This window comes from Equus asinus, chromosome 8 (assembly GCF_041296235.1).
Source record: "Equus asinus isolate D_3611 breed Donkey chromosome 8, EquAss-T2T_v2, whole genome shotgun sequence".
Lineage (NCBI taxonomy): Eukaryota > Metazoa > Chordata > Mammalia > Perissodactyla > Equidae > Equus > Equus asinus.
The window spans coordinates 91,940,786-91,966,486 of NC_091797.1; the positions used below are offsets into that span (position 1 = coordinate 91,940,786).

A 25,701-nucleotide genomic window follows, 5' to 3' on the forward strand; every position below is an offset into this window, starting at 1 on the left:
AAAGGTATGCCTTGAAGCATTATTTATGATAGCAAAAAATTGGAACCACCTAGAAGTCCAATCCTACAGGGAGACAATTATGTGAATTACAATTTGCCTATACGGTTGAATGCTGTACAACCTTCTACAATAATGTTTGCAAAGTTTTATAATACCACAAGGATATGCTTATAGGCAGGGGAAAAGGTTAAAAAGAAAGATTTATGGTACAAAAGGTATTTAGGTCTCAGGCTAAAATTCTCAAAGAAAGGTTACTCCAACTTTCTGCTAAGAGCCTTAAGCAATTCCTGCCCCACCCATGATGCGGTTGACCAAGTTTGAACCATCAAGTGTGAATTAACACAAAGTGGGACTTGGTCTTGGAGACTATTCTGCCGGTTCCACAGTGCTTTGCTATCTGATCCTGGGTCATGACAAAGCACCGTCCCTCATGGTTAAAGGTCCATGTCTGCACAGGTTAACAAGATCAGGAAGGAGGAAATGCCACCTTTTCCGCTGCTCCAGTTCCCAGTCCAGACGTGCAAGGGTTTGCTGGTGAGGGTCTCCCATGGTGACTTCAGCCTTGCTGATATCTGGAGGAGCCTCCTTATAAAACTCCTCTAAACTGACCAGATCAATTTCTTCGTGCTTTGACCTGCAGGCAAAAACTGGATGTCAAGCTGCCACTCGCTGGAACCTAAACTGTGCCTTAAGCAGGCCCACAGTTCCCCCCAGTGAATGCCCACTTAGCCCTGGTCTGCAACTACTCAGGAACCTGGAACCCAGTCTTCTCAGCAAATGCTCATGAGCAGACGTTTCAGTCTGAAGAGAGGTAGTTGGTGACATGCCACAAGATCCTTATCCATGCTGTCCAACCTTTCTACCCATGAATTAGCTAAAGACCTGGAAGGGATGCTTATCAAATTTACAGATGACTCCAAGCTGAGCAAGAGAGCTAAGAGCTTAAAGAATCAAATAAAAACACTAACGTTTAGGCCTAGACTGTCAAGATGAAGCCAAGAAATGCCATTTAACAGGAATAAACTTGAGAATGCACTTAAATTCAAAACATTAACTGCATAAGCATAGGACAGGGAAGATTCAGCATGGCATGAACAGATGTGAAAGAGATCTACCGACTTTGTTACATGTATAGTGACACACATGTATAAAAGAAATCCAACATTCTTTGTTGCATTAACATAGTGCTCAAGCTGTGGACAGACAATGGTAATAACAGCAGTTATATTATTTACAAAAGCCAAGACGTGGAAACAACCTAAGTGCCCATCAATGGATGAATGGATAAAGAAGATGCAGTGTGTGCACACGCACACATGCGTGCACACACACACAGAGGAATACTACTCAGCCATAAAAAAAGACAAAATCATGCCATTTGCAATAACATGGATGGGCCTAGAGGGTATTATACTAAGTGAAATAAGTCCGATGGAGAAAGTCAAATATTGCATGACTTCACTCATATGTGGAAGATAAATAAACAAACACATAGATACAGAGAACACACTGGTGGTTACCAGAGGGGAAAGGGTGTTGGGGAGGGTGAAAGGGTCAAAGGGGAACATTTGTACTGTGATGGATGGAAACTAGACTTTTGGTGGTGAATGTAATGTAGTGTATACAGAAATCAAAATATAATGATATATATCTGAAATCTATATAATGTTATAAACCAATGTGACCTAAATTAAAAAAAATAAATAACAACAGCTGCCAAGTATTAAGCACCAACTGTATGCCATCCTGACCTCCCTTAATTTTCACAGCAACTCTGTAAGATGGGGATTTTTGTCTCCATTTTTCAAGTGAGATGTGGCTTCCATAGGTAAGCAGCTTGCTCAAAGTCACACAGCTCTGAGTGGCAGAGCTGGGATTTGAACCCTGGCTGTCTAATTTCAGGGCCCATGCTCCTTCCACGTGGCCACTTGCCTCCCCACAGGGCCAAGTTCTGTTGTATTCTGGGTTCATCCGCTTTCATCTGAGTAAGAGTTAGAGGTAGGGCATCACATTCTTTTGTTTTTATACCTTCTTTGTATGTAAATAGTTTAAGACTCACAAGAAGTTTCAAAAATAGTACTGAGAGATTATCTCCTCTGTGTACCCTTCCTCCATGTTCCCGCAATGACAATATCTTATCTAAGCATAGTATATTGTCAAAACTAGGAAAGTGACAATAGTACCATACCATTAACTCAGGTTCAGACTTGATGTGGATTTCACCTCTATTAGTATTTAAGTATTACTATGCGATGTATTTGTGAAACAGATAGACACCTCTTAAAAATCAGCACCCAGGGGCCGGCCCGGTGGCACAGCAGTTAAGTGTGCATGTTCTGCTTTAGCAGCCTGGGGTTCGCCAGTTTGGATCCCAGGTGCGGACATGGCACCACTTGGCAAGCCATGCTGTGGTAGGCATCCCAGATATAAAGTAGAGGAAGATGAGCATGAATGTTAGCTCAGGGCCAGTCTTCCTCAGCAAAAAAAAAGAGGAGGATTGGCAGCAGCTGTTAGCTCAGGACTGATCTTCCTCAAAAAAAAAAAAATCAGTGCCCATCATTATTAAAAATACACTGGACCCAATGTCTAACGTGGCCCCCCTAATCCCAAGTTTATAACACATAAAACCTGCCTCCCTTCAGTTTGCACAAATAGGTCTGATCAAGCAAATACACGTTCCTTATCTTCCTCTGTCTACTCCCTCTTTCTCATCACCCAGCTTGGTTTTGCCAAGAGGCATCACAGCTTAAAGACACTGACAAAGTGTCGTTGTTCACCTGAAGGCAGCTAAGCAGCAAGAAGTTTAGGTTCCAAAGAATAAAATCTACTTGCAAAAATGAATTGCTAGAACTTTAGAGAGGAAAGCTGGGCCAAAAGGTTAAAAGGATGTAACTGGGAAGTGAGTTTCTCCCATACAAGGTGCCCTGCACTCAAACTGGTAATGCAAAGGCCCCTGCTGGGGAGAGAGAACTGCTTTTCACCAGGTTCAGAGCTCAGAATTCAAAAGGGTCAGACGGGCTCCTGAGGTTCTTTGTGTGGCCTAAAACTACTGCTTCCCATTCGCCCACGCAAAGCAGTCTATTCTCCCTTCTCCCCGATCCTGCAGTCTCCAAACTCATCTGACTTCTTTCTAAAAAGACTGGCTCACACTGAGCTATGCAGGAAAAAGCAATTACCAACAGACCATCTGTGCCAAAGCCCTGTCTTCCAAAACTTACTTAAACTCCAGACATTTGGTGATCTCCTTCTGCAGGTGCATCACCTCATACAACAGGTTCTGGAGCTGCAGATGATACGCGTCTACTTTCTGCTTGGCCTGAAAGGACAAGGTCAGAGGTGAGTGGGGTAAGTCAGGGTGGAATGGGGCAGGGCAGAGCAGCAGCAAACTCCTAGGAGGGAATGGGCAGGAGGCGGCGTTAAACCTCTCAACTCCTACCTCATGGGTTTGATCTCTTCCTTTCTTCAACCTGATGTGGGCTAATCGGTTAAGCTTCTTCAGAGTCATGAAATGCACACAGCTCTGGATTCTCCGATCTTCTATCTCAACTGCCTGTGGGCAAAGAAAACTGGTTTAGACCCTGACAACAGGTGCTGGCTCAGTTTCCTTCAGCCCCTCACTACTGACCCATCCTCCCCCAGGGCCAAAAACAGACAGTGGAGGGAAGCTCAGAACCATGAGCAATGTCAGAAGGAAATGGAAGAAAGACTGCATAAATGAAGTGCTGAACGTTTCTAGGCAAAAAAGCAACTTCTGCTTGGACCAAAGTAAAAGAATTGAAGACGGAGCAAGCACAGCTAAGGCACAATTAAGATCTGTCCCTAAATACCGTACACAGAGATGCTACCAAAAGCAACATCTTGCCACACAATTTGACCTCTAAAAATAACATTACAGAATAATTTAAATGAAAATAACAGAATTATAGCTGTAAAGCTTGGCTATAATAAAATAGATAGGATGTAGGATGTAATACTCTTAACAATATTGGCCACTCTAACTATAAATAAGTGAGATTCCTGGAAAAATATGGATTGTTTTGTTTTGAACTTATCTATCTAGTTTTCAGTCACACTGTTTAGTTTCTCTGCCCTGAAGCCTGGTTTACTCATTTACTATTAATGATAATTTCACTTTTAGTCTATGATTTACTTGGATAGATCCATCCTTATAATGGCAAAGGAATTTACATGTACCATCTCTTCTCAACACCTTGCAAAATGACTAGCACTTAATAAACATCAGTTGGATGAATTATCAAGTTACAGTTATGGAAAAATTAACTATCCTGTACTTTCATTACTATAATTTGTGATTGAGTGATGATGAGACTTTCTAATAAATTAATAGGCAGGGGGTCGGCCAGGTGGCACAGCAGTTAAGTGTGCACGTTCCACTTCGGCGTCCCGGGGTTTACCAGTTCGGATCCCAGGTGCGGACATGGCACCGCTTGGCAAGCCATGCTATGGTAGGCATCCCACATATAAAGCAGAGGAAGATGGGCATGGATGTTAGCTCAGGGCCAGTCTTCCCCAGCAAAAAGAGGATTGGCAGTAGTTAGCTCAGGGTTAATATTCCTCAAAAAAAAAATAAATACGCAGGTCTCTGGAGCCCCTAGGTCCCAACCACCTGATCATGGCTAGGATAGAAGACTAAGATCAAGAGCTCTGGTAGGTGCAAAATAGGTCCATCCGTGCAGACCCACCAATTTCATGTCCACCCAGCCCCACTCCTTACCACATCCTTGCCTCCCCGGCTCTTCAGGTCCTGGATCTCAGCCATGAGCCTCTGCAGCTCCTGGCATGTGTACTTGTACAGCTCATAGTCTCTGCCTGGGTCCCGCAGGTCCACCTCAGCCTCCTCACTGTAGTATTTACCTTCCTGTGGAGGCAAGGATAGAGGCCTTGGGTGGCGAGTAGAAGTCCCCCTGTTGGGACCAGGACACTGGTTGAGATCAATAACAATGAAGCCCCAAATCAAGTCTCTAAAGGATCTGGTCCTCACATGCTTTTCTTCTTTTCAAAATGGAAAAGAATTCATCTTTTCCTCTTTCTCCTTTCCTCTTTCTCCTTATAAAGTAATGCATGCTTAGTATCAGAGAAACATAGTTAGGAGTATCAAAAACAAAATGAAAAATTGCCTGTAATCTCACTTCCCAGCTTGAAATAACTCCATTGTTAATACTGTGGATAAATACAAATTTTATTTTTAAACAAAATGCGATCATATCCTCCATGCTATTTAGTATCATTTCCCATCCCAATAAACATAAGTCTCCATTGAAATGGATGCATGGTAGTCTACTAGAGAGATGAAGTAGAATTCATTTAACCAAATTCATACTGATGGGTGTTTAAATGGTCAAAGCAAGCTTCAGCAGAGACTAAAATATCATCTTGGTCTCCCAGCCTTTAGAGGAAACAGAACACATCATTTTTAGCTGTAGTTAATAATATTATATTGCATATTTGAAAGTTACTAAGAAAGTGGATCTTAAAAATACTCATCACAAGAAAAAAAAATTTGTAACTATGTATGGTGACAGACGTTAATTGTGATGATCATTTTGCAACATATACAAATATCAAATCATTATGTTGTACACCTGAAACTAATATAATGTTATATGTTAGTCATAACGTTATGCCTCAATAAAAAAAAGGTCAGAATCAATGCTCCAAAAAAGATAAGGTTCTTCATTAATCTTGACTTCCTAAAGCTGGGGAAAGCATCACTTTCTATTTAAATTTAAGCTGGTCCGTTTCTATTTTAAAAATAAAAAACATAACCAACCAAATAAAAGTTAAGTCATAAATTAGCTTGACAGATACAAGGAGAGAGAAACAGCAAAAGGAGAAGAACCTGCTGACCATGTGGGCTCTCAGGCTACAGATGTTCTGCGGGCATATGGTTCTGACACTGTCTCTGCAGCAGACCAGGGATGCCACGTCGCCAAAGCTCCAGAGGCGTCTGCAGATGGACTGCCTTCTTCTGACCATCAGGAAAACTGGAGACACGCCATACTAGAGTGCATTCTCTGTTCATGCATTAATCATGTCTATTACAGGCTTGTTGCTTCTTGGGATGCTGAAGCTAAATCTGACGTGGATACTCAAGTTCTGTAGAGCCACGAGAATTCCAGGCTTGACCTGGTCAAGCAGAGGCCGCGTGGGAGGTTGTTCCTGGGACCCTCAGGTGCTGCAAACCCACTGCCAGGTGCTTGGCCACAAGCTGCAATTTCTCAGCAGCACGGCAGCCCTGGCTGATCTCACCTGCTCAGTGTCAGAACGATTACGCTTCCCTTCAGCTGGGGCTCCATCACTTCGGATCACTTTGGGCTTCCGTTTTTTGCTTGATTCTGATGACATGGTTGTTTGATGAGGTCAGGAGGAAACAGCAGAGACCTGTTAAGAGAAGAATGCTTTTGATATTTTCCAGAGTTGGAACTGGAGATTTTCCTGGAGTCAGAATACTGAAGTCTAACTAGCAGTTCTGGCCATTTACACCCTTGGTTAGTCAAGAAAAGTCACTCAACCCTCCGAAGCCTCGGTTTAATCCTCCGTAAAAAGGGGACTCATCCCTCAGCCTGTCGAAAATGAATTCATCTTCCTCACTTCCACCTCCTTTAAAGGCACCACCCCTACCCCACTGGCCAAACTCCTCAACCCGGCATACAAACCCATTCCCAATACTATAGATGGATCACTCTGTGCTGGACCTTGATCTAAGCAATTTATGAGTATGTTCTCATTTGATCCTTCTAACATATCTTTCAGATAAGAGCAAGTACCATTTTACAGATGAGAACACTGAGGCTGAGAAAGGTGAATGACCTGCCCAAGGTCTCACAGCTCATATGCTAAAGCTTCAGTCCATCAGATGCCATAACAGTGTCCGTGACAACTACATCATTGTGCCTCCTAATCTTGCCATCATCTCATCTGGCGATGCCATCAACTCCCTGGTTGACCCTGAAATTTAAAAGAATGAAACCTACATTTCATGGGGCTCTGTGGTCACAAAGCATCCTCCCTCTCCTGGATGTCACCTCAGCCCCCTGTGGTGGGCAGCACTATCCCCTTTACCCCAATGAATCTGTCACCAACACTTCCTGAGGGAGCCAAGAGCTCATTGCAGTAGAGCCAGAGAAGCCCTGAGCTGGGGTCTCCACCGACAATTTTTGGACTATGAGTCCTGGGACCAGTCACTGCACTTTTCTCTAGGTCTGTTCCCTCACAGATCAAATGAGAATAGCAGTCCCTACCTCAGGGGTCGTTGTGGACAGTAACACAGGAGGCACTCCACTGGGGAAGCTGATGAAGATGATCTGGCCTTAGATGGCACACGGGTGATCTTAATGCTGAACACCTAAGGAGAAAGTGGATCCCTTCTCAATTCTTTTTAGAAACTTCTGATTGCTTCAAGGAGGACATTTCATTTTCCTAGTTTGTCTTTAACATTTACGAACCCCGATGTCCCCTTGTTAACAAAAGGACTCTGTCTCGGTGCCTTAGACAATGAAATCTAGCCAGAATCATTGACAATCATCTGTTTTCATATTAAATACGTTTAACTTTTATCACTACCTTCTGCATACATAAGTATGCAGAAATAAGTTTTTGAACTGAAATAAGTTTTCCATTTACGGTAGAGACTTAAATTTTTCTTTTAAAGTACATTTAAATTTAAAAAGCGACTGCATTAAAAACCTTTAGTAAACAGTTGTACATGGTAAGTTAATTTGGCAAAACCGTCAAAGGTGGGACCCGAAAGGCGTAAGCGTGGGAAATCCTGACTTTGGCAATGCAATAGAGTGCCTGGCGCACACAGCGCACAGTAAACGTGAGCTGTTATCACCGCCACCATCATCATCGCCATCATGGAAAGCCTACAATGTGCGGCCTAATGATGCTGCAGCTAACATTTTCCACATAAGGAAACACCGCGCGGCGCCAAGCAGCCGGGCACCCGGGGAAGCAAGAACCGAGAGCCCGGGTCGGACTCCAGCCCGGGGACGCCCTCCGAGCAGTCCGCACCTCAGTCCCGGAGCGCCCAACCCTGCCTCCCGGCCTTGCCCCCCAGCCCTGTCGTCCCCGGCCCCTCCTCACCGCACGGCGCCCAGAACCTGCCCGGGAAAGCGAGCCACTTCCGCCGGCAGGGACGACTGCGGCCCGCGAGCCATAGAGAAGCAGAAGGAAGGAGAGGCCAGCCGGAAGCGAGGCATGGAGGCCGGAAGTGAGGCGCGCCGAGCCGGCAGGGGCTGGGCGGGATGGCAGTGGGCAGGCTGGGGCGCTTGGCTTGTCAGGGCGGGTGCCAGCCGCCAACGCTCTCGCGCTGTCCTCTAAAAGCAGGAAACTGAGGCTAAGGTCAAAGACTGTTAAGTGCTTCGTTCATTCTTTTCCCAGCGCCTAAAGGAATAACTAGTAGGCACCCTGCCAAGTATTTGTTAAATGAATGTTTGTTATGCCCAAAATAACACAACAGCGTAGTAGTGCCAAGACTTGGACTGCTGTGGGTTTGTCTCCATAACCTGGATTCTTAACCACTGTCATGTTCACGTTAAGATCCCACACTAGTGAGGGCAGCAAGTCTGGGTGGGCATCAATGCCATCTTAGACTTGTTTTTCCCACAGGAGCATCAATAATTTCCCCCATTTTAGGCCCAATTTGCCCAGGGCAGAGTGGCAGCTCTGCAGCATTTGACAGCCTCAAGTGTTTCCTACCCCTGGTATGAATTGTACAGACAGGGCTCAGGACTTTTGGTGTAGATCCTACTTATCTAGAGGTAGAAATACTGATGTCCTGAATCAGTGGTCATAACAGGGGAGTTCCTTCTGGCCTGGGAGGAGCTGAAGATGCCTCCCAGAGAGTAGCTCACGGAACCCAATACCCTCCAGAGTTAGATCAGCCAGGCGGAACTGGGAAGCTGGCCCCCTCTGCTCAGTTCTGCCGCAGGCAACTGCCAAAGGTCCCTGCAGATGAAGAAACAACACCGTAGTTTATAGTAAATATTTAATTGGTTCCATCAGCGACTCCAACATAAGTTCTCCTGAAAGGGAGGCAGGATCAATCTACCCAGAGGTTCATGAGGTGTAGGGATAACTGAGGAGGCTCCCAAAGTCACTGACCCCACTCTACACATCCAGTGGCCCAGTAGAATGTGGGTTGGGCTGACAGAATGTGAAGAGGGAGAAAAGGAATGCAGAGTGAGGGAAATACAAGCCCTGGCCGGTAGCTTGCCTGTGGGAAGAAAGAAGGGAAGGCAGGAGACTCTCCCTGCACAGAAGGGCCAGCACTACACATCCACGTTCTCAACCTCATTACATAGAACAGATGAGCCTCTCTCCTACTGTCCTGTATTGGGAACCCCTCCCCAAGTGGTCTTCTGTCACCTCTGTTCTATTTTCCCAATTCTCTATTCCAAATTCTGCAGTTCAAGCTCAAGTTCTGAATTCTAAGTTCTACCTTCTGGGTTCCTATTCCATTCTGTTTCCTGCCCCCAAATCCTTCCCAGCTCCCATCTTTTTCCTCAGCCTTTCTAGGTAGAATATGTGGACCTCCTGCTGACTTTGCTAACTTGAGAGTTTTCCCCTTTGCTTCTTGAGGCCATTCCAGGCTTTTCCCCATCAGGGAGGACTTGGCTCAGACTGTTCAGCAAGTGGGTGCCCCAGTGGAGACCGGGAATTCCTGACGCTTGGCCTGGTCTGACTTCCTCCCTTCCCACCCCACTTCTAACTACTGGACACTCTACCTTTTGTGCACCTAAAGCTAAACTGAGGACTTCCGTGGTGATAATTAGGGACTAGTGGCCTTGAGATGAGAAATCTTAGGGGGAAATGTCCGAAGACATAAAAGGGGCTGTTCTTCATTCAGAGAAATTAAAAACTGCTTCCAGCACCGGGGAAAGGGGTGGGCAGGGAAGGTGGCAATGATCTTGGCAGAGCTGCAAGTCCTCAGACCCCTGTCATCTCGCTTCCCCTTGTATGAGCTGAGCACTACCCCCCAGAGTCCTCTCAGATCCAAGAGAAAACCAAGACAGCAGGACTGGGAGCTGCACTGTCCATGGCTGCCCTGAGGGAGGAGGGGAGGGAGGCGGAGGCAACAGCAGCATCACTGGAGAGGCGAGATCTTCAAAGGGATCATGATCCGAGACTCCATGTGTCGCACCAGGGGGACTGCGGAGAGAGAGGCAGAGGTCACGGAGGGGGCTGAGGCGAGCCAACCCCCAAAAGTGGCTTTTGACGGGGTAGGAGGCCTGGGATGCTGAGATAGGCACAACCCCACTGCCCTCCTGGAAGGGCCCATGGAGTGCGACAGGTTTCCCAAGTTGTGGGATAAGAGGGGACTTCAGTGGTGATGAGAGGAACATTTCTTTGATTTTCATGATTATATTTTTTATTTCCCTGTGTATGTGAAAAAACAACTAGAATAGTAAAAAGTGATTTCACAGATATTATTGCTTTAGGACAAGGCTAGGTGAAGAACAAAGTACAGAGATTTAAAGAAAAATATCAAGGAAACAGTTGTAGCAGTAGTGATGACCTCAAGTGGCTGAGGTTTGAAAAACTGCCTCATTCTACAGACGAGGAGGGTGCCACCCAGAGGGGGTCAGCCCAAGGTCACCCAGGAGGTCAAACTCTTTCCTCCTGCTCAGAGCTGTTCACACTTTACCGCATACATATTACCTTCAGTTCCTGTTAAAGTGCAGATTCTGATTCTGTGGGTGGGGGAAGGGATTGACGTGTGGCATTTCTAACAAGCTTCCAAGGGCTGCTGGTACTGTCATTCAGGACCACACTTTGAAGAGCGAGGCCCCTTCCAGAGATGCATTCTCCCCCACACCAGCTGGTAAGTGTGGAAGCTTCACTGTTAGCTCCTCAAGGGCAGGTACGGGTTCCAGTTCATTCTGTGCCGCCCCCCACCCACCCACCATGGTCGCTGGCACCCAGTGAGGGCTCAATCAACACCTACTGACTCCAGGTGGTTCTCAGGGGTCCCAGCAAAGTGGCAAACACTGTGAGCAAAAAACTTGCTGGAAAAGATTTGCTGCATGCTTAACCTCTGTGCCAGAGTCTGGGCGAAGCACTCGTCATAAATTAGCTTCTGGAATCCTTCCTCTAGCCCTCCAAGGGAGGTTCTATCACCATCGCCATCTTACAGATGAGGAAACAGCCTCAGTGAGGTGAAGAACAATGCCTGAGGTCACAGTGCACGGTCAGCTCCTCCAGGAGCAGGGTCTGCCTGGCTGTGTTATCGTGCCCTAGAGCACTCACCTAGGACTGCCTGGATCATTCGTGTAGTGTGCCACCAGGATGGAAACCCACTAATTAATTGTCTTAAAAGTGACTTCCCCATCACTGGGGGTAATCAAGTGAGACTAGATCTCCTTGCAGAGGGATTCCATCCTCACCTAGGGCTCCTGCCAGATGACTGACCTCCAAGGGCCTGGCTGACCCTCCCAAAGGAGGTGCTCACCTGTGTAGTAGACATTTTCATCCCAGCCCCTCTTCCTCCAGGCAGCGTTTCGAGTCTCCTCCCGAGATTGCAGGTCTTTATAGGCTGTGGGAAAGGCACTGGCTCATTCCTTGGGCACAGAGGATCTGCTCCTGTGCTCAGCACGGAGCCCTCCTCCCACTGCCCCAAACTCTGCCCGACTGTCTCTTCCCCTCCCCCACCCCACCCCATGCCTCAGACTGTTAGCAAACACTATCTGCTTTGACAATCTCATCCAATCAGTACATTTGTTGACAACTCCCAAATTCATGTTTTCAGCCCAGAACTCTCCCTCAGGCTCCAGATTCACATATCTGGTGCCCAGCTGACATCCATACTTGGATGTGTCAGCATCTCAAATGAAACACGTATGAGGACCAAAATTACACTCCTGACCCGTCTAATGTACTCCTCCTAGGGTCTCAGTGACACACAGCTGCTCGAGCAGGAGTCTGGGAGTTCCAGAGTCCTCTTCTCCCTCCCTCACTCCACACAGACGATTCACCCATAAGTCCCATTGGTTCCACCTCCAGACTAATGAATCTGTGGACTTCTGAGCATCCTCACTGCCACCATCTTAGGCCAGGCCACCATCCTCTCCTGCCTGAACTGGTATAACCAACTCCTGATGCCCCACTTTCTTGCTTGCTCTACAAAGTGCTCTTGGCAAAGCATAACAGTCAGAAGAATCATGTTAGAACACAAATCAGGTCATGTCATGCTGCTTAAAATGTTGCAACAGCCTCCCATTGCCTTTAGAATAAATCCCAACTCGTCCCCACTGCCTGCAAGGCCCAGCCTGATCTGGCTTGTCCCCATCTCCTTACACTCTTCCCCACTCTCTTTATATCAGCCTCCCTTGCACACTACAAAATGCCAAAGGCCTTTCCCCACCACAGGGCCTTTGCACGTGTTGTTCCCTCTACTCAGAATACCTTTCCCTTGGAATTCACAGCTGGCTCCTTCTCATGCTTTAGCTGAGCTTACATTTCACCTCCTCAGAGAGGCCTTCTTTGTCTATCCAAGCCAATGTAGGGTTCCATGTTTTTCTCCATCATTTCTCCCTGTCTCTTTATTATTTTTAATAATCTGAAATTATCTTTTTTGTTACTTTATGTCTGAGGTGGTGTCTCCCTCTGCTAGAATGTAAATTCCACAAGGGCACTAATGCATTTGCATTCTCTATGTGGGGTGACAACAGAGAAAGGGGACTAGCATGGGCTCCTGGAGGGTGCCCAGCCTACCCCAGAGATGGTGCACAACGTAGAGCTCTCCTATCTGTGAGAAGAAGCCGCCCACCGCCTCCTGGTTCTCCTGCCGGTACTTGATGGCCCGAGCCCTGGGGATGACAGGAGAGTATGGGGCTGAGGCTGGGCCGGTGCAAAGGGCCCTCTGACGTGTCCTCAGGCTGACTCTCGGCTACACCTCAAGGGAGGGGCCTGAGGTAAGGACCCCTGGCTCTCAGAGGAGATAAGGGAATGGGGTGACAGAGGTGCAGCCGCTGGCTAGCTGTTCTACCAGGGAAGGCCTCACAATCCACTAGAAGATCCTCACGTCCTGGCTGGATCCTCCTCCTGCATCCATGAGGGGCAGAGGATGCCGGGTTCCTTGCCATATGGCCCGGGAAAAGGTGGTCCACCAGGGACCTTGGCAGGGCAGGTGGGCAGGGTCCCCCCAACGCCCTGTCACTGCCACTCACCAGTTGTTCCCCCACTCGATCATGGTTCCTGGCTGAAAGAGAATTAGAGGAGAGGATGGAAATGAGCTCCCACCTTGAATTTCAAGCATCATGCTGGGCAGAGATGAGAAACTGTTATGTCTCCCCAGCTTCAGGAGCTGCTTGGCCTCATTCAGGGGCCCTGACTTGCACCTGGGTGGATGCACATGTGCACACACACCTCTGTTCTGAGTCCAGAGGGAGGGAAAGGCCAGAAGCCCCATTCTAGCTGCTGGGGCACAGGGCCTGCCCACCTCAGGGTATCTGTTAGGCAGTACTGCAGCAAGGAAGGTGGGAGGCAGACAGGGATCTGGAGGGAGGGAAGCACCTTGAGCTTGTATGTCCTCAGCTCATAGATGTTGGGGCCCGCTCTGGGCTGTGGCTCATTCCAGAAGCTGAACTCAAGGAGCAGCTGGTTTCTCCGAGACAGCAGCATCTGGCTCCGCTCCTTTCGGAACTCCAAGTACTCCTGCAGGTATGGCAGTCTGGGCAGGGCAGCCAGGAAGCGCCCCCACCCCAGCAGTGTGCCCCATGGGGTGGTGGAGGCAGCCCCCAGCACGGCTGAGCCAGAACCAATATCCACAGAGGTTTGCCAAGTGGATGCCAACATACCTTGTTGTTTTTGAGCTTGTTCATGCAGTCCATGAGGGCTGGGTAGCCGCCTGAGAATCGCCACAAGTGCACTGTTGGGGGGCAGGGGAGATGGAAGGTGCAGGTCAGAGGGCCACTGGGACCCTGCCCTGCTTACCCGAAAGCTGCTTAAGTGTGTATGTAATGGGGGCAGTCTCCAGCCTGGTCCCCTGTAGCACCAGGACTCTGAGTTCTCTTTGTCTTGATAGGGAGCAGCACTGGGCAGGGCATGACCCCAGACACAAGCCCAGGAGACGCAGGCTTGCAGTCCAGCTCTGCCCAGCAGTCTTTGACCCCCTACGCCTCGATGTCCTCATCTTTTTTTATTTATTTTTTATTTTTTAAAGATTGGCACCTGAGCTAACATCTGTTGCCAATCTTTTTTTTTTTTCTTCTTCTTCTTCTCCCCAAATCCCCCCAGTACATAGCTGTATATTCTAGTTGTAGGTCCTTCTGGTTGTGCTTTGTGAGGGATGCTGCCTCAGCATGGCCTGATGAGCAGTGCCATGTCCGCACTCAGGATCTGAACCAGCAAAACCCTGGGCCGCTGAAGCAGAGCGTGCAAACTTAACCACTCAACCACGGGGCCAGCCCCCAATGTCCTCATCTTCAAAATGGAAATCATGCTCCCACCCAACCTTCCATAAACAGCACCAAGAGGATCAAATGTGTCCTTGTACCCAGGAGCAGCAGAATGCATAAAGCTGACCACCAGCCCTGTGAGGGACAGGCTAGACAAAAGGAGGGGGCAGGTCTGATGGGTTGAGATGGAACATTCCAAGACAGTGAATTAAAAAAAGAAACCAAGGAACAGAACAGCATGTACAATATGCTACCACATGTGTTTAGGGGTGGAGGGACATATCCAGAGATGCTGGTCTATGCACCATCCCTTGGTGGAGACTCAGGAGGTTATGAGAGGAGATGCCGCTGGGGCAGAGAACGGAGGCCTGGGGATTACGGGCCAGAAGGAGGCTTATTTTTCACTGAAAACTCTTTGTACTATTTGAATTTTTTATCATAGCCTCTGTACGAGGTTAAATAGCATCCCCACTTTCCCCAAGTTCATGCCTACCCAGAATCTCAGAATGTGATCTTATTTGGAAATAGGGTCTTTGTAGATGTAATCAAGCTCAAATGAGGTCGCATTGACTGGGTCCTAAATTCAGGGACTAGTGTCCTCATAAGAGGAGGGAGATTTGGACACAGAGAGAGAACGCCATGTGAAAACAGAGACGTCCAGGGAGAATGCTGGCTATGCGACAGCAGAGGTGGAGACTGGCGCGACGCATCTACAAGCCAAGGAAGGCCAGGGATTGCCGGCAACCACCAGAAGCTGGAAAAGGCAAGAAAACATTCTCCTTTAGAGTCTTTGGAGGGGGTGTGGCCCGGTGACACTTTGATTTCAGACTCCTGGGCTCCAGAACTTGGGAGAATAGGTTTCTGTTGTTTTCAGCCATCCAATTTGTGGTATGTTGTTATGGTGGCCCTAGGAAACTAATACACCTTCCAATAGCAAAGAAATCTAGTTACTGTGGAAGAGAAAAAGGAAACAGTCTTGCCATCCTTGGGAGCATGGCAGGGCCCACGGGAGGAAGGTCCCAAAAGAGTCAACAGGGCAGGATAGAGCTGAGGGCCCTCCGCCGAGCAGCAGTTTGGAAGCTCAGACTCTGTTACTTCCCATCCTCAGCCTGTTCCTCGCCTGCCTTTGGACTCCATCTCTGCCTTGATTTTTCCCATCTGCAAAATGGTCTGACCCTGTGGTTCAAAGGCCTCTTTCCCAAGGGAAATGGAAAAAGCACAGTATGGATGGAAGTCTACCAAGACCAGGAATGCTGGCCAGGTAGAGGGATTCAACTCATACTGGAGGCCCAACAGGGAAGAGCTATGGGCAGGGCATCCTAGGTTCACGAAAAGAAGGAATTTTCTCACAATGACATGATAGTGATCCTTCTAGAAGGTGGATCAACGGTTCTTACAAATTCATTAAAATGTAGATTCCTGAGCCCTACTCCTAGGGGATGGTTCTGAGGGTCTGCTGCCCAGCTGATTCGATATGGGGGACAACACTTCAAGTACACAAAATAAAGGACAAGCTTTAAAAATTGAGGATCCCATTCCTCAAAGTTATTTTCCCAACTAGCAAATACTTAGGAGAATCCAAGGAGTACGGCTAGAACTGAGCCTAAAATGGGAAAACTGTAGGGGCTGGAACTGAAGACAGTTTGCTTTTCTCTTACCTGCCTACCGATGTGTCAATGTCTGTTACTGAAACAGAATAAATGATTAAAGGAATCTACCTATCTGCAGGTCACAGATTGTTTTTAAAAGACACATATAATTATCAGGGCTGCTGAAGGATGAGATAGATTGGCTTACAACAGAGTGAGCTCCCCATTGCTGGGAGTATTCAAGGGAAGTTTAGAAGACGCTCGATCAGGGCTCTGTGCTATGCAGTTTAAATCAGCACTGTCCAAAAGGACTTTCAACTAGGGCGGAAATGTTCTATAGCTATGCCATCCAAGATGGTAGCTAGGAGCCACGTGTTTCTATCAGTGGGCACCTGAAATGTGGCTAGTGTGACTGAGGAAATGAATTTTTCATTTCATTTCATTTTACTTAATTTAAATTTCAATAGCTCTATGTGGTTAGTGGCTGCCTTCCTGGATAGCACAAGTCTAAATGCCAAGGCCCCTTTGAGTGGCTGAGATGCTGTGGGTCAACCAAATTCACATGTGGTCCTGGCAGCTGGTGGGTATGTTGGGGTGGGATAGGACATGCTGGAGGCACTCCTGGGAAGCTGTTAAGGAACCAGCTCAGACAAGAGCCCCTGTTTATTCCACAAATACACGCTGAATACTGAGGATTTGGTGGTGAAGAAAGACAGGCAGGGGCCCCGCCCACACAGAACTCGCCACCTGTATGGGGAGACAGACAAGTACACTACAGGGACGCATGATCAGGGCTGTGGAGAGGCAAGTCCTAGGGGCTGGGGAGTCCAAGGAGGTGCCTGACCCAGCTTGGGTGGAAGGGATCAGGGGAGGCCTCCAGGAGGAGGTGATGTCTACGCCAAAATAAAAGATGAATAGAGGAGTGAGCCAGTAAAGCAGGGAAGGGAGAAAGAATGCTTCAGGCAGAGGAAACAACATGAACAATATCCTGGAACTAGAAGGCGAAACTGTGAATGTGAAGAATTGAAAGAAGTCCTGGGTGGGACAGCACAGTAAGCAAGGAAGATATAGTGAGATGAGGCCAGAGGCTGGGCAGGGAAGGACTCACAGAGCCACATGTGCTGCTCCAAGGGCAGAGGGGAACCCCCACAGATGTTTGAGCAGCGGAGTGAGGCAATGAGGAATGCATTTAGAAAGACCCCTCTGGGTGCTGCTGTGGAGAGGGAGTGGAGGGCAGCTAGGTATGAGGGGTGCCAGAGGCCCGGGCTGGGTGCCAGTGGCACTGGGGAGGTGGGCCCCTCACCTGCCTGGTCTTGCTCCCCATACCATGTGTTCCAGTTGCCCACGAGCGAGCAGGGGTAGTCCTCATCCAGGTGCAGCTTGGGCAGCACAGCCTCCCTGTGGGAGGGGCACAGAGAGGGGGCAGGGTTCATACCAGCCACCAGGGTCCCTGAGATAAAGATCCAACTCAGGCCCTCAGGGCTGGGCGTCAGTCTCCCCATCTCTAAGATGCAGAGGCTGGACAAGACATCTTTAGGACTTCCAGCTCTGAAATCTATATCCCTTGGATTTCTTTTTTTTTTTTTTCTTTTTAGGAAGATTAGCCCTGAGCTGACATCCGCCACCAATCCTCTTTTTTTGCTGAGAAGACTGGCCCTGAGCTAACATCCATGCCCATCTTCATCTTCCTCTATTTTCTATGTGGGACGCCTGCCACAGCATGGCTTGACAAGCGGTGTGTAGGTGTGCATCCAGGATCCGAACTGGCAAACCCTGGGCCACCGAAGCAGAGCACATGAACTTAACCACTATGCCACCAGGCCGGCCCCTCCCTTGGATTTCTGCAAGGAGAACAGGGCTGGAACGGAGGTCCCCACCCAAGTAGGGGCTGGGATGGGCGGATGGAGGAAGATGCTCACGTCAGGCTGTTGTAGGCATCCAGATACTCGGGCTTCACATTGTGAACTGCAACAGAAGACAGAGAGCAGGAGGTGAAGCAAGAGGTGGGTGTGTCTGCAGGGAGCTGGGGTGGGGGGAGCCCCACAGGGCCAGGGCTCCTAGGACAGCTCAGAATGTCCCAGCCCCTCATCTCCCTGCTGGAGCCTTGCAGGCCCTCAGAGGTCCCAGGAGGGCAGACTGGCTGGCTTAGCAGCCACTCACACTGAATCTTGTAGAGGTTGCTGGTCTCCTTCTTGGATAGCAGGGTGGAGTGGGCGTCCTTCCGGGGATCCACCTTGTGCACAAAGAGGGAGCGGAACCAGCTGCCTTCATTGTCCTTGGAATAGAAGCTGCAGGACAGAGGAGTTCAGGGGGACATGCCAGGGTTGGAGGAGCCCTGGCTCTTTGATCAGCTCGGATGCCCTGCTCCCTCAGGCTGGTGACCCATATTTCTGGGAACGGGGCCATGGAATCCCATGGCGGCTCCAATGTAACATATCATTGGAGCCAGCTGAGCAGATCTGGTCCCTTCTACAGAGATCCTGATTGCTCAGTTTGCTTCTTGAAGCTCTGCAGGGCCTCAGAAGGCCTGGAGAGGCAGCCCCACCTCCTATCTCTCTCTCTAGTCTCCCTGCCTCCACTTCACCCCCTTCCAAAGGGTCCTCCACTTGGGCCACACTACTGCAGCCCCTCGCCAAGAGGCAAACCAAGCCCAAAACCACCTTGCTGAATGACCAGAGCCCTTGACAGCCCAACCTATCTTGTCAGCCTCCCCTCGTGTGTCTCCCCCCAACCTGTGTACCCCACTTCCAGATATGCTCCTCCCTGAACACACCAGGCTCTTTTACTCTGTGCTTTCTTTGCAATTTCTGTCTCCTCTGACAAGAAGGCTGCACTCAGCCTCCTCCTCAGTGCTCCCACTACACTTGGCCTGTGCCCCTTCCAGCCACCATAAACAGAGAGTCAAAGACAAATAAGCTTTGTCCTAGAAGAGGTCACAGTCGGCTGGAAGAAATGGGCCTTGGAAACACAATTACAGCTGGAGGTCTCCGGGAGAGCCCAGGTGAGCAAGCCTGAACTCGGCCTCTGGCCGTCTGGGCAGGCTCTCCAGAGCAGGGGATCTGGCCAATCTCCAAATCTCCAGGGCTGATTTGGCAGATAAAGGCAGAGAGAGTGGGTAAAAGGCACTGCAAGGCAAGATTCACTCATTCATCCAGCCAACACTTAATTGACAAATACCTGCCCGGTGCAGGGTGCTATGAGAAAGAACGAATGAATGAATGATGTGTCTTGTTCAGAGCAGGGGGACTTGCCACTAGATCCTGCCAGACCATAACTGCACTTCCCACGTAAGATCCCAGCAGGGGCGGGGCTTATTTTTAGGCTGCCAGAGGCTGTAAATCTTGCTCAGCAAGTGGATGGGTCTTGCAACAGCAGTGGATCAGCTTGTAGCCAGGCCTGAAATGCAAGCCTCCCACTGGATGGTTTCTTGCCAGGGTGCCTAGCAGTTGGGGCACTGTCAGCAGCTCCTCCCCTTTTTCGAGCCTTTTCTGTGGCTAGAAGAAATGTCTTGCAAATCAAAGTACTACTTTTTTCCAAAATACGGAGCAGTCACTGGGACTGATGAAATTTTAAAAAGCCTCTTATAGTGATGACAGATTTGTATGAGGATAGAGAAAGATGAGTAAGGATTTGTCCCAGACTGTTAATACTGCTCACCTAGGAGAGGGAGATGGTTAAATTTTTCTTTATTCATTATAATTTTTTGCAAAGCTAAAAAAAATTGATTTACGTGTTTCTGAATTCATAGGCTTTCTGTCCTTGTGCATGTAGTGCTTTATTAACAAAAAACAAAAAGACAATCATCAGAGGGGCAGCACGGTCTGTGAAACTTTTGGACCAGAATAAGGGAGGTTCGCTATAGACACCACTTGCTGAGGACATCCTCTGTGCCAGAGATCTGTGATCAACTTGTCTGTAGCATGATCCCGTTGAATCTATACAATAAAGTTATAGTGTTGGTACTGTTAGTGTCCCCATTTTCAAGACGAGAAAATAGAAGATCAGGGAGTTTAAGGAATCTGCCCAAGGTCACATAGGAAATCAGGTGCAGAGCTGAGGCAAGAACCAACGCAGAGCTTTTTCCTCTAAAGCCAGCTCCCACCTTGGGTCCAGCACTGACCTGGGAAGCATCATGGTAGATACTGTGAAGAAGTAGGTGTTTTCAACAAAGCCACTGGCAGACCGACCTGACCTTTGGTTTGAATGTAGAAGGCTGCTTGCCCTGGAGGGGTGGTGGCAGGGAAGAGAGCAGCTCCTCCGATTTGTCAACTAAGACCTTTGTTCCAGAATTGGGCTTCAGGTAATTTATTAACATCGGTACTGATCAAGATAAACAGACAAGCGGCCAGCCTTGGAGAGAGAGCCTGGAGGCTGGAATGCTGGGGAGTGAAAGGGTCCAGGACTTCTGATGGGCTCCTATCTCTTCCTACTACTCTAATCTTTCCTGCCTATGGGCCTCAGTTTCCCCATGTGTCAAACGAGCAGGGTGGAGCAGCCTATCTCTAAAGATCTTTTCTGTGAGTAAAACCCAAGATGGGACATGTCCAAGATGCCAGGGTAGGTTCTGAACTTGAAGCCAGCATCTGTAGGCTCACATTTTCAAGAGTTCAAATTTCACTCTCTCTGTGAAATTGCAACATTCTCCTACTTGTGAACTCCCCAATGCCTCCCACCCTGCTCTCTGTTTTTCTGTAGCTCCTTCTAACACACTATATAGTTTTTGGCTTATTATGTGCCTTATTTGTCTTCTCACTAGAAGCAGCCCCAAGAGGACAGCGATCTTGTCTGTTCTGTGTATTCCCGCTGGATCCCCAGTGCCTGGAACAGTGCCAGGCACATGCTCAGTCTGAGTTTGGGAATGAATGGGGGTGGGGGAGGGCTAAGGCAGAGCTGCATGCAAATGATGACAGCTGGAAGGTAAGAAAGGACAGAAAGGGTGGACCTTGGCTCAGAGCGTGGACTCGGGGCTCAGAGTCCCTTTCCATCCCCACCATCAACAGCATTAGTGCTTAAGAGCACAGGTTCTGGACAAATCCGGATTCTAATCCCAGCTCAGCTTCATCTCTCTGAGCCTCGTTTTCTTCATCTATAAAATAGGGGCAGTAGGATGGACCTTTTAGAGAAAGGGCCTGACATGGCAGTGCAGCTAACATCACTCTTCCTACCGAACTTCCTAACTGATCTCTTAGCTCCCACTCTTTCCCCACTTTTCCTAATCTGCTCAACAATCTTTGAAAAACACCATTTTTGTGATGCTATTCCTCTGCTCAAAAGTCTTCTATGGCTCCCCACTGCCAACAAAACAAAGGCTGGATGTCTCTACTGGGGATCTGAGCTCTAAACTACTTTGCCAAGCTTTCCAGAGTCAATTCCCTTTTAAATTTGGTGACCATAGAGCCAGGACTCCCTATCCCTATGGTTCTCAAACCCACAGTATTAGCATCACCTGAGAATGTTAAAAATTCTCAGGTCCCATCCCAGACTTAACTGCATAGAAACACTGGGTGTGGGCCAAGCCATTTGGGTTTTTTGTTTTTGTTTTGAGGAAGATTAGCTCTGAGCTAACATCTGCCGCCAATCCTCTTTTTTTGCTGAGGAAGATTGGCCCTGAGCTAGCATCCGTGCCCATCTTCCTCTACTTTATATGTGGGACGCCTGCTAGAGCACGGCTTGACAAGCGGTGAGTAGGTCCACACCCGGGATCCCAACCGGCGAACCCCAGGACACCAAAGCAGAGCATGTGAACTTAGCCACTGCACCACCAGCCCGGCCCCACCATTTGGGTTTTAACAAGTCCACCAGGGAATTGTGATGCATGCTCAAGTTTGAGAATCACTGCTCTAGAGCAGCCTCAATTTCCCTTTTCTTTTCTCATGTATTCTCAGTAAATCATCCTAGAAATGCCAAAGATTCTGGTATCTCAACTATATGCCTGTTAGCCCTAGAAAAACACAATTATAGCTTTGTGCAATCTACAGGAAGCGTCTGCCCCAGCTGGACCTGTTCAGCCCCTTCCACAAAAACACTTTTCCTATTTCCCCCTCAGCCCTTTCATCATTTCCCTATGAATATGTCTTGTCTCCCCAGCCACACCGGAAGTCACTAGCTGATGTCCTTCCATCCCCCAGAGTACCTAGTGCTTTTGGCATGGGAGTTGCTCAATAAATATTTGTCCCAGATGAGAACTTTTCAGTAGATGACACATTTGCACTCTCAAAAGAGATCAATAGTCTGATGCCTCCCCACATTAAACTGCTCCAGAATGTTCTAGATTCGTATGCTAGGAAGCTCGAATCTATGCATATTCTGAAACACTCTCCTGTTTTGAGTTGGCTAGCTTTAGAAAGGGGTCACGTTTCTGCTTGTTGTTCCAGAAGTGTCTTTAGAAGACACATTAGAAGGAGAACTAGAAAGGCTAAAGTTCTGTGAACAAGAAGACTATCGGTGCAGCAGTAACAGTGCTGTTTATTGAGCCCTTACTATGTGCTAAGAGCTAATCCTCACAATATGCTTTTGCGAAAAATGAGGCTCAGAGATGTTCCATGCCTTATTCGAGGATGGTTAATCAACAGCCAAGCGGATTCTAACCCAGGTCCATCTGATTTCTAAGCCCACACTCTGTCCCCCCCCCAGCAGCCCCTAAACCTCAGAGGCCAGAAGGACTGCTGCTGGCCCCTCTGGTGACTCCAAAGAGATGTGGAACAGACTGTCGGCAGGAGGAGATGTTCCCAGGTATCCAAGGTGGGACCAGCACGTAAGTGACTGGGAAGCAGTCCTTGAGAGACCTGATAAGTATTAATCCAAGTGCCTTCACAGCAATCCTCTAAAAACCCCCGGCAGGGATCACCATCCCCACTTTATAGAGAAAGAAACCGAGGCTCACAGAGATTCTGTGACTCATCCTAGGTTACCAAGCGAGGAAGTGAGGAGCAGCAGGCTGTCTCTAAGTCCCATGCTCCTTTTGTGACCGCCGGATATTTGCCACACAAACGGTTCTACCACCAAGCGATTCTGTAACCCCGCGAATTTGCAGTCCTACCTGCAGCCTTGATTTCCTCTCCTGGAAAACAGGGGGCTCATGGAAGGTGATCTCCCAAAGGCCCTTTCAGCCCTGATATTTGAGGGAGTCATGCAGAAATTGCTTGAGACCTAGGCTGGGGCAAGTGGCAACATCCGTTGTGCGTTCCCCAGGGGCTAGAGACCTCACACACACGGCCTCTTTAATCCTCAACAGCCCTGTGAGATACATCCCCATTTTACAGATGAGGAATCTGAGACCTCCAGAGGCCAAATGATTCACCAAGGTCACCCCACTAAGAAAAAGACTGAGTCAGATTTGCTGGTGCCAGGCAAACTCCAGGCTCTTTCCAAGATACCAGCTTTCTCTCCAATTATTGGACAGTTGGGGAAGGGGCACGTGCCCAGCGCCTCTTTCCTGGCTGCCCCAAAGCCCCCCCGCACAGCGTTCTAACATCTCATGGCAAGGTCTAACAGAACTCTGCAGCTTCACACCTGGGCTGCTGGGTAGGAAGGACCCCTGCTTCCTTTCCACAGGTTGGGGGGGACAGGTGTCCTCACTTCTTTGGCAAATGTTCTTGACCATACACTGTCCTGAGCCCTGTACCAGGGGCTGGGGAAACAGAAAAATGAGATGACGGTCTCGTAGGGGAGACAGGCAAGCGTGTACAGGGCGATAACTGCAGAGATGGGGGAAGTACGGGCCTCTGGGGGCAGAGGGGAGGGGCCTCCCAGGGCCAGTCAGGGAGGCCAAGCCCTGCCTCAGCCCACACCAAGGCCCAAACAAAAGCCCAGGCTGAGCGCATGGTCCAGCCAGCCTCCCTCTCCCGGGAGGCCACCAGTTGTGGTGCAAAGAGCACGGGGTGTCAGGAGACCTGGGTCCGGACCTAGCGCTGCCACAGGACAGCAGGAAGAGTGACCTTGGGCAACTCCTATCCCTTCTCAGGCCTCCTTTGCCCAACCTATACTGTTCAGGTTGGGGGGCAAAGGGTCAGTGCAGCCGTGGCCCTTGGAGATCCCCCATTGCTCCCGGTACCTCCTTCCCCCATATCTTCCCGAGTGAGGAGCTGCCTCTCCTAGAAGCCCCCAGTGGCTGCTGTCTCTCAACCACCGCAAAGGCCTGGAGAAGGGGCCACTCCTCCCGCCGCTGCCCGCTGCCACTCTCCAGGACCCAGGACGTGCCCCTCCCATTTAGCCCATCTTTCACGCTCTGCCCAGAGCCAGGTGCTCACTAGACAAAGACCTTGCGCAAACCTTTCCCATCTCCCCCATTCTTTGCCCAGCGCTCTTCCCCAGGCCTAGATCCTGTCCCTGCCTCTAACCCAGTGATTCCAAGCCTGAGTCCCTGCCCATCCCCCAGGCCCACACCCTGGCCCCAGCCCCTGCACCCGCCGCGCGCACCGCCCCCGCTGGGCCCGGCTCTCACCGCGCCGCAGCTGCAGCCGCCACATCCCCGGCGCGGGGCCCCGGGCCCCCCAGCAGCCGCCGCGCCGCTGCAGAGATGCTGCACAGCCGCGGAGCCATGTTGGAGCCCTGCAGGTTGGAGGAAGGCCCCGCCCCCGAACCCGGCGGCGGAGGCGGGGCGTGAGTAAGCCACGCCCCCACCGGCTTGCCAGCCTCTCTCTGCAAGGGGCCGGATCGGTGTTCCCGCGGTACTTCTCCCAGCTTTACGGATGCTGGGCGAAGTCGGAGTTCTTGTCCTGTGAGCCCCTGCTGCTCTACAATTGACTTGCTCTGTGACCTTGAGCAAGCCCTTTGCCCACTCTGGGCCTCAGTGTCCACTTTGGTAAAATGGGAGTGTTGAACAGTGACACCAGCAATTCTTAACTGGGCGTTCAAGGATGCGCAACAGAGGGTCCAAAAGCCCCCTGAAATTGTGCGTTTTTCTAGGGAGGAGGGGTGCACAGGCAGTGTTTATCACATTATGAAAGGAACAAACCCCCTAACAATTTAAGACAGGTGGACAAGGCTCTGGGCCGCAGAGACGCTTTTTCTCCATCATCTCCTTTTCTCTTTCCATCTCTGCCTGGGCCTTCTGAAAACCCCCCACCCCCACCCCGCCCAGCTCTTTTGCCTGCCCTCTAAACTAATCCCTTCTCAGTCCACAATCTCCCAGGTCACAGACCTTACTTAGCAGGGGCAGAGAGCCTGCAGACCCCACAGTGGGGGCCCAGGGACCTAACTGCTTCCAGAGGGACATGCATATGTGCAGGCACACCCCCCAAAAGAATGTCCACCCGCTGACCTGTGGTTTCCTCCTGGTATGCTTGGGGTGGGGAAGTGGAGGGCAGGCTGTAATTTCCAGATTTCTTTTGTTTTCTTTTGTTTTGAGGAAGATTAGCCCTGAGCTAACTGCTGCCAATCCTCCTCTTTTTGCTGAGGAAGACTGGCCCTGAGCGCACATCTGTGCCCATCTTCCTCTACTTTATATGTGGGACACCTATCACAGCATGGCTTGCCAAGTGGTGCCATGTCCGCACCCGGATCGGAACCGGCGAACCCCAGGCCGCTGAAGCAGAATGTGTGACCTTAACTGTTGCACCACTAGGCCAGCCCTAATTTCCAGATTTCTTCATCAAATATTGAGTCAGCCTGGCTAGCCTCTGTGCTAAGCTCTGAGACACCAAAAGTGGGCAGAACAACAAGCCTACAGCCTTCTTGGGACTTAAGGCCTG

At 49.4% G+C, this 25,701-nt stretch overlaps 2 protein-coding genes across 13 annotated transcripts in view; both read right to left on the reverse strand.

The window, feature by feature from the left end:
• Nucleotides 1-8,243, reverse strand: part of THOC5 (THO complex subunit 5) — a 30,894-nt gene extending 22,651 nt beyond the window's left edge. For 2 of the 11 annotated variants that reach the window (XM_070516331.1, XM_044775606.2), the window contains exons 1-8: nucleotides 8,107-8,243; nucleotides 7,263-7,366; nucleotides 6,832-6,969; nucleotides 6,271-6,402; nucleotides 4,736-4,879; nucleotides 3,437-3,550; nucleotides 3,219-3,316; nucleotides 488-634 (exon numbers count right to left, since the gene is read on the reverse strand). In XM_070516331.1, the coding sequence (XP_070372432.1) occupies nucleotides 488-634; nucleotides 3,219-3,316; nucleotides 3,437-3,550; nucleotides 4,736-4,879; nucleotides 6,271-6,366 (599 nt within the window). In that variant the 5' untranslated portion in view covers nucleotides 6,367-6,402; nucleotides 6,832-6,969; nucleotides 7,263-7,366; nucleotides 8,107-8,243. Of the gene's footprint in view, nucleotides 1-487; nucleotides 635-3,218; nucleotides 3,317-3,436; nucleotides 3,551-4,735; nucleotides 4,880-5,868; nucleotides 6,148-6,270; nucleotides 6,403-6,788; nucleotides 6,970-7,262; nucleotides 7,367-8,106 lie in introns of those variants that run through there. The other 9 variants (XM_070516330.1, XM_014835141.3, XM_014835169.3 and 6 more) reach the window with 6 other exon arrangements.
• A 750-nt stretch (nucleotides 8,244-8,993) lies between these two features.
• On the reverse strand, nucleotides 8,994-24,611 carry NIPSNAP1 (nipsnap homolog 1). 2 transcript variants are annotated; one of them, XM_044775607.2, is made up of 10 exons: nucleotides 24,453-24,610; nucleotides 18,170-18,297; nucleotides 17,929-17,974; nucleotides 17,313-17,407; nucleotides 13,821-13,891; nucleotides 13,537-13,677; nucleotides 13,191-13,222; nucleotides 12,736-12,830; nucleotides 11,474-11,557; nucleotides 8,994-10,173 (listed from the first exon to the last, which is right to left on the reverse strand). In XM_044775607.2, exons 1-10 carry the CDS (start codon nucleotides 24,548-24,550, stop codon nucleotides 10,109-10,111), a joined length of 855 nt encoding a protein of 284 aa, XP_044631542.1. In that variant the 5' UTR covers nucleotides 24,551-24,610; the 3' UTR covers nucleotides 8,994-10,108. The 2 variants fall into 2 exon arrangements, with proteins under 2 accessions (XP_044631542.1, XP_070372434.1); XM_070516333.1 differs by lacking the exons at nucleotides 12,736-12,830; nucleotides 13,191-13,222 and having other exon boundaries at nucleotides 24,453-24,611.
• Nucleotides 24,612-25,701: the final 1,090 nt, after the last annotated feature.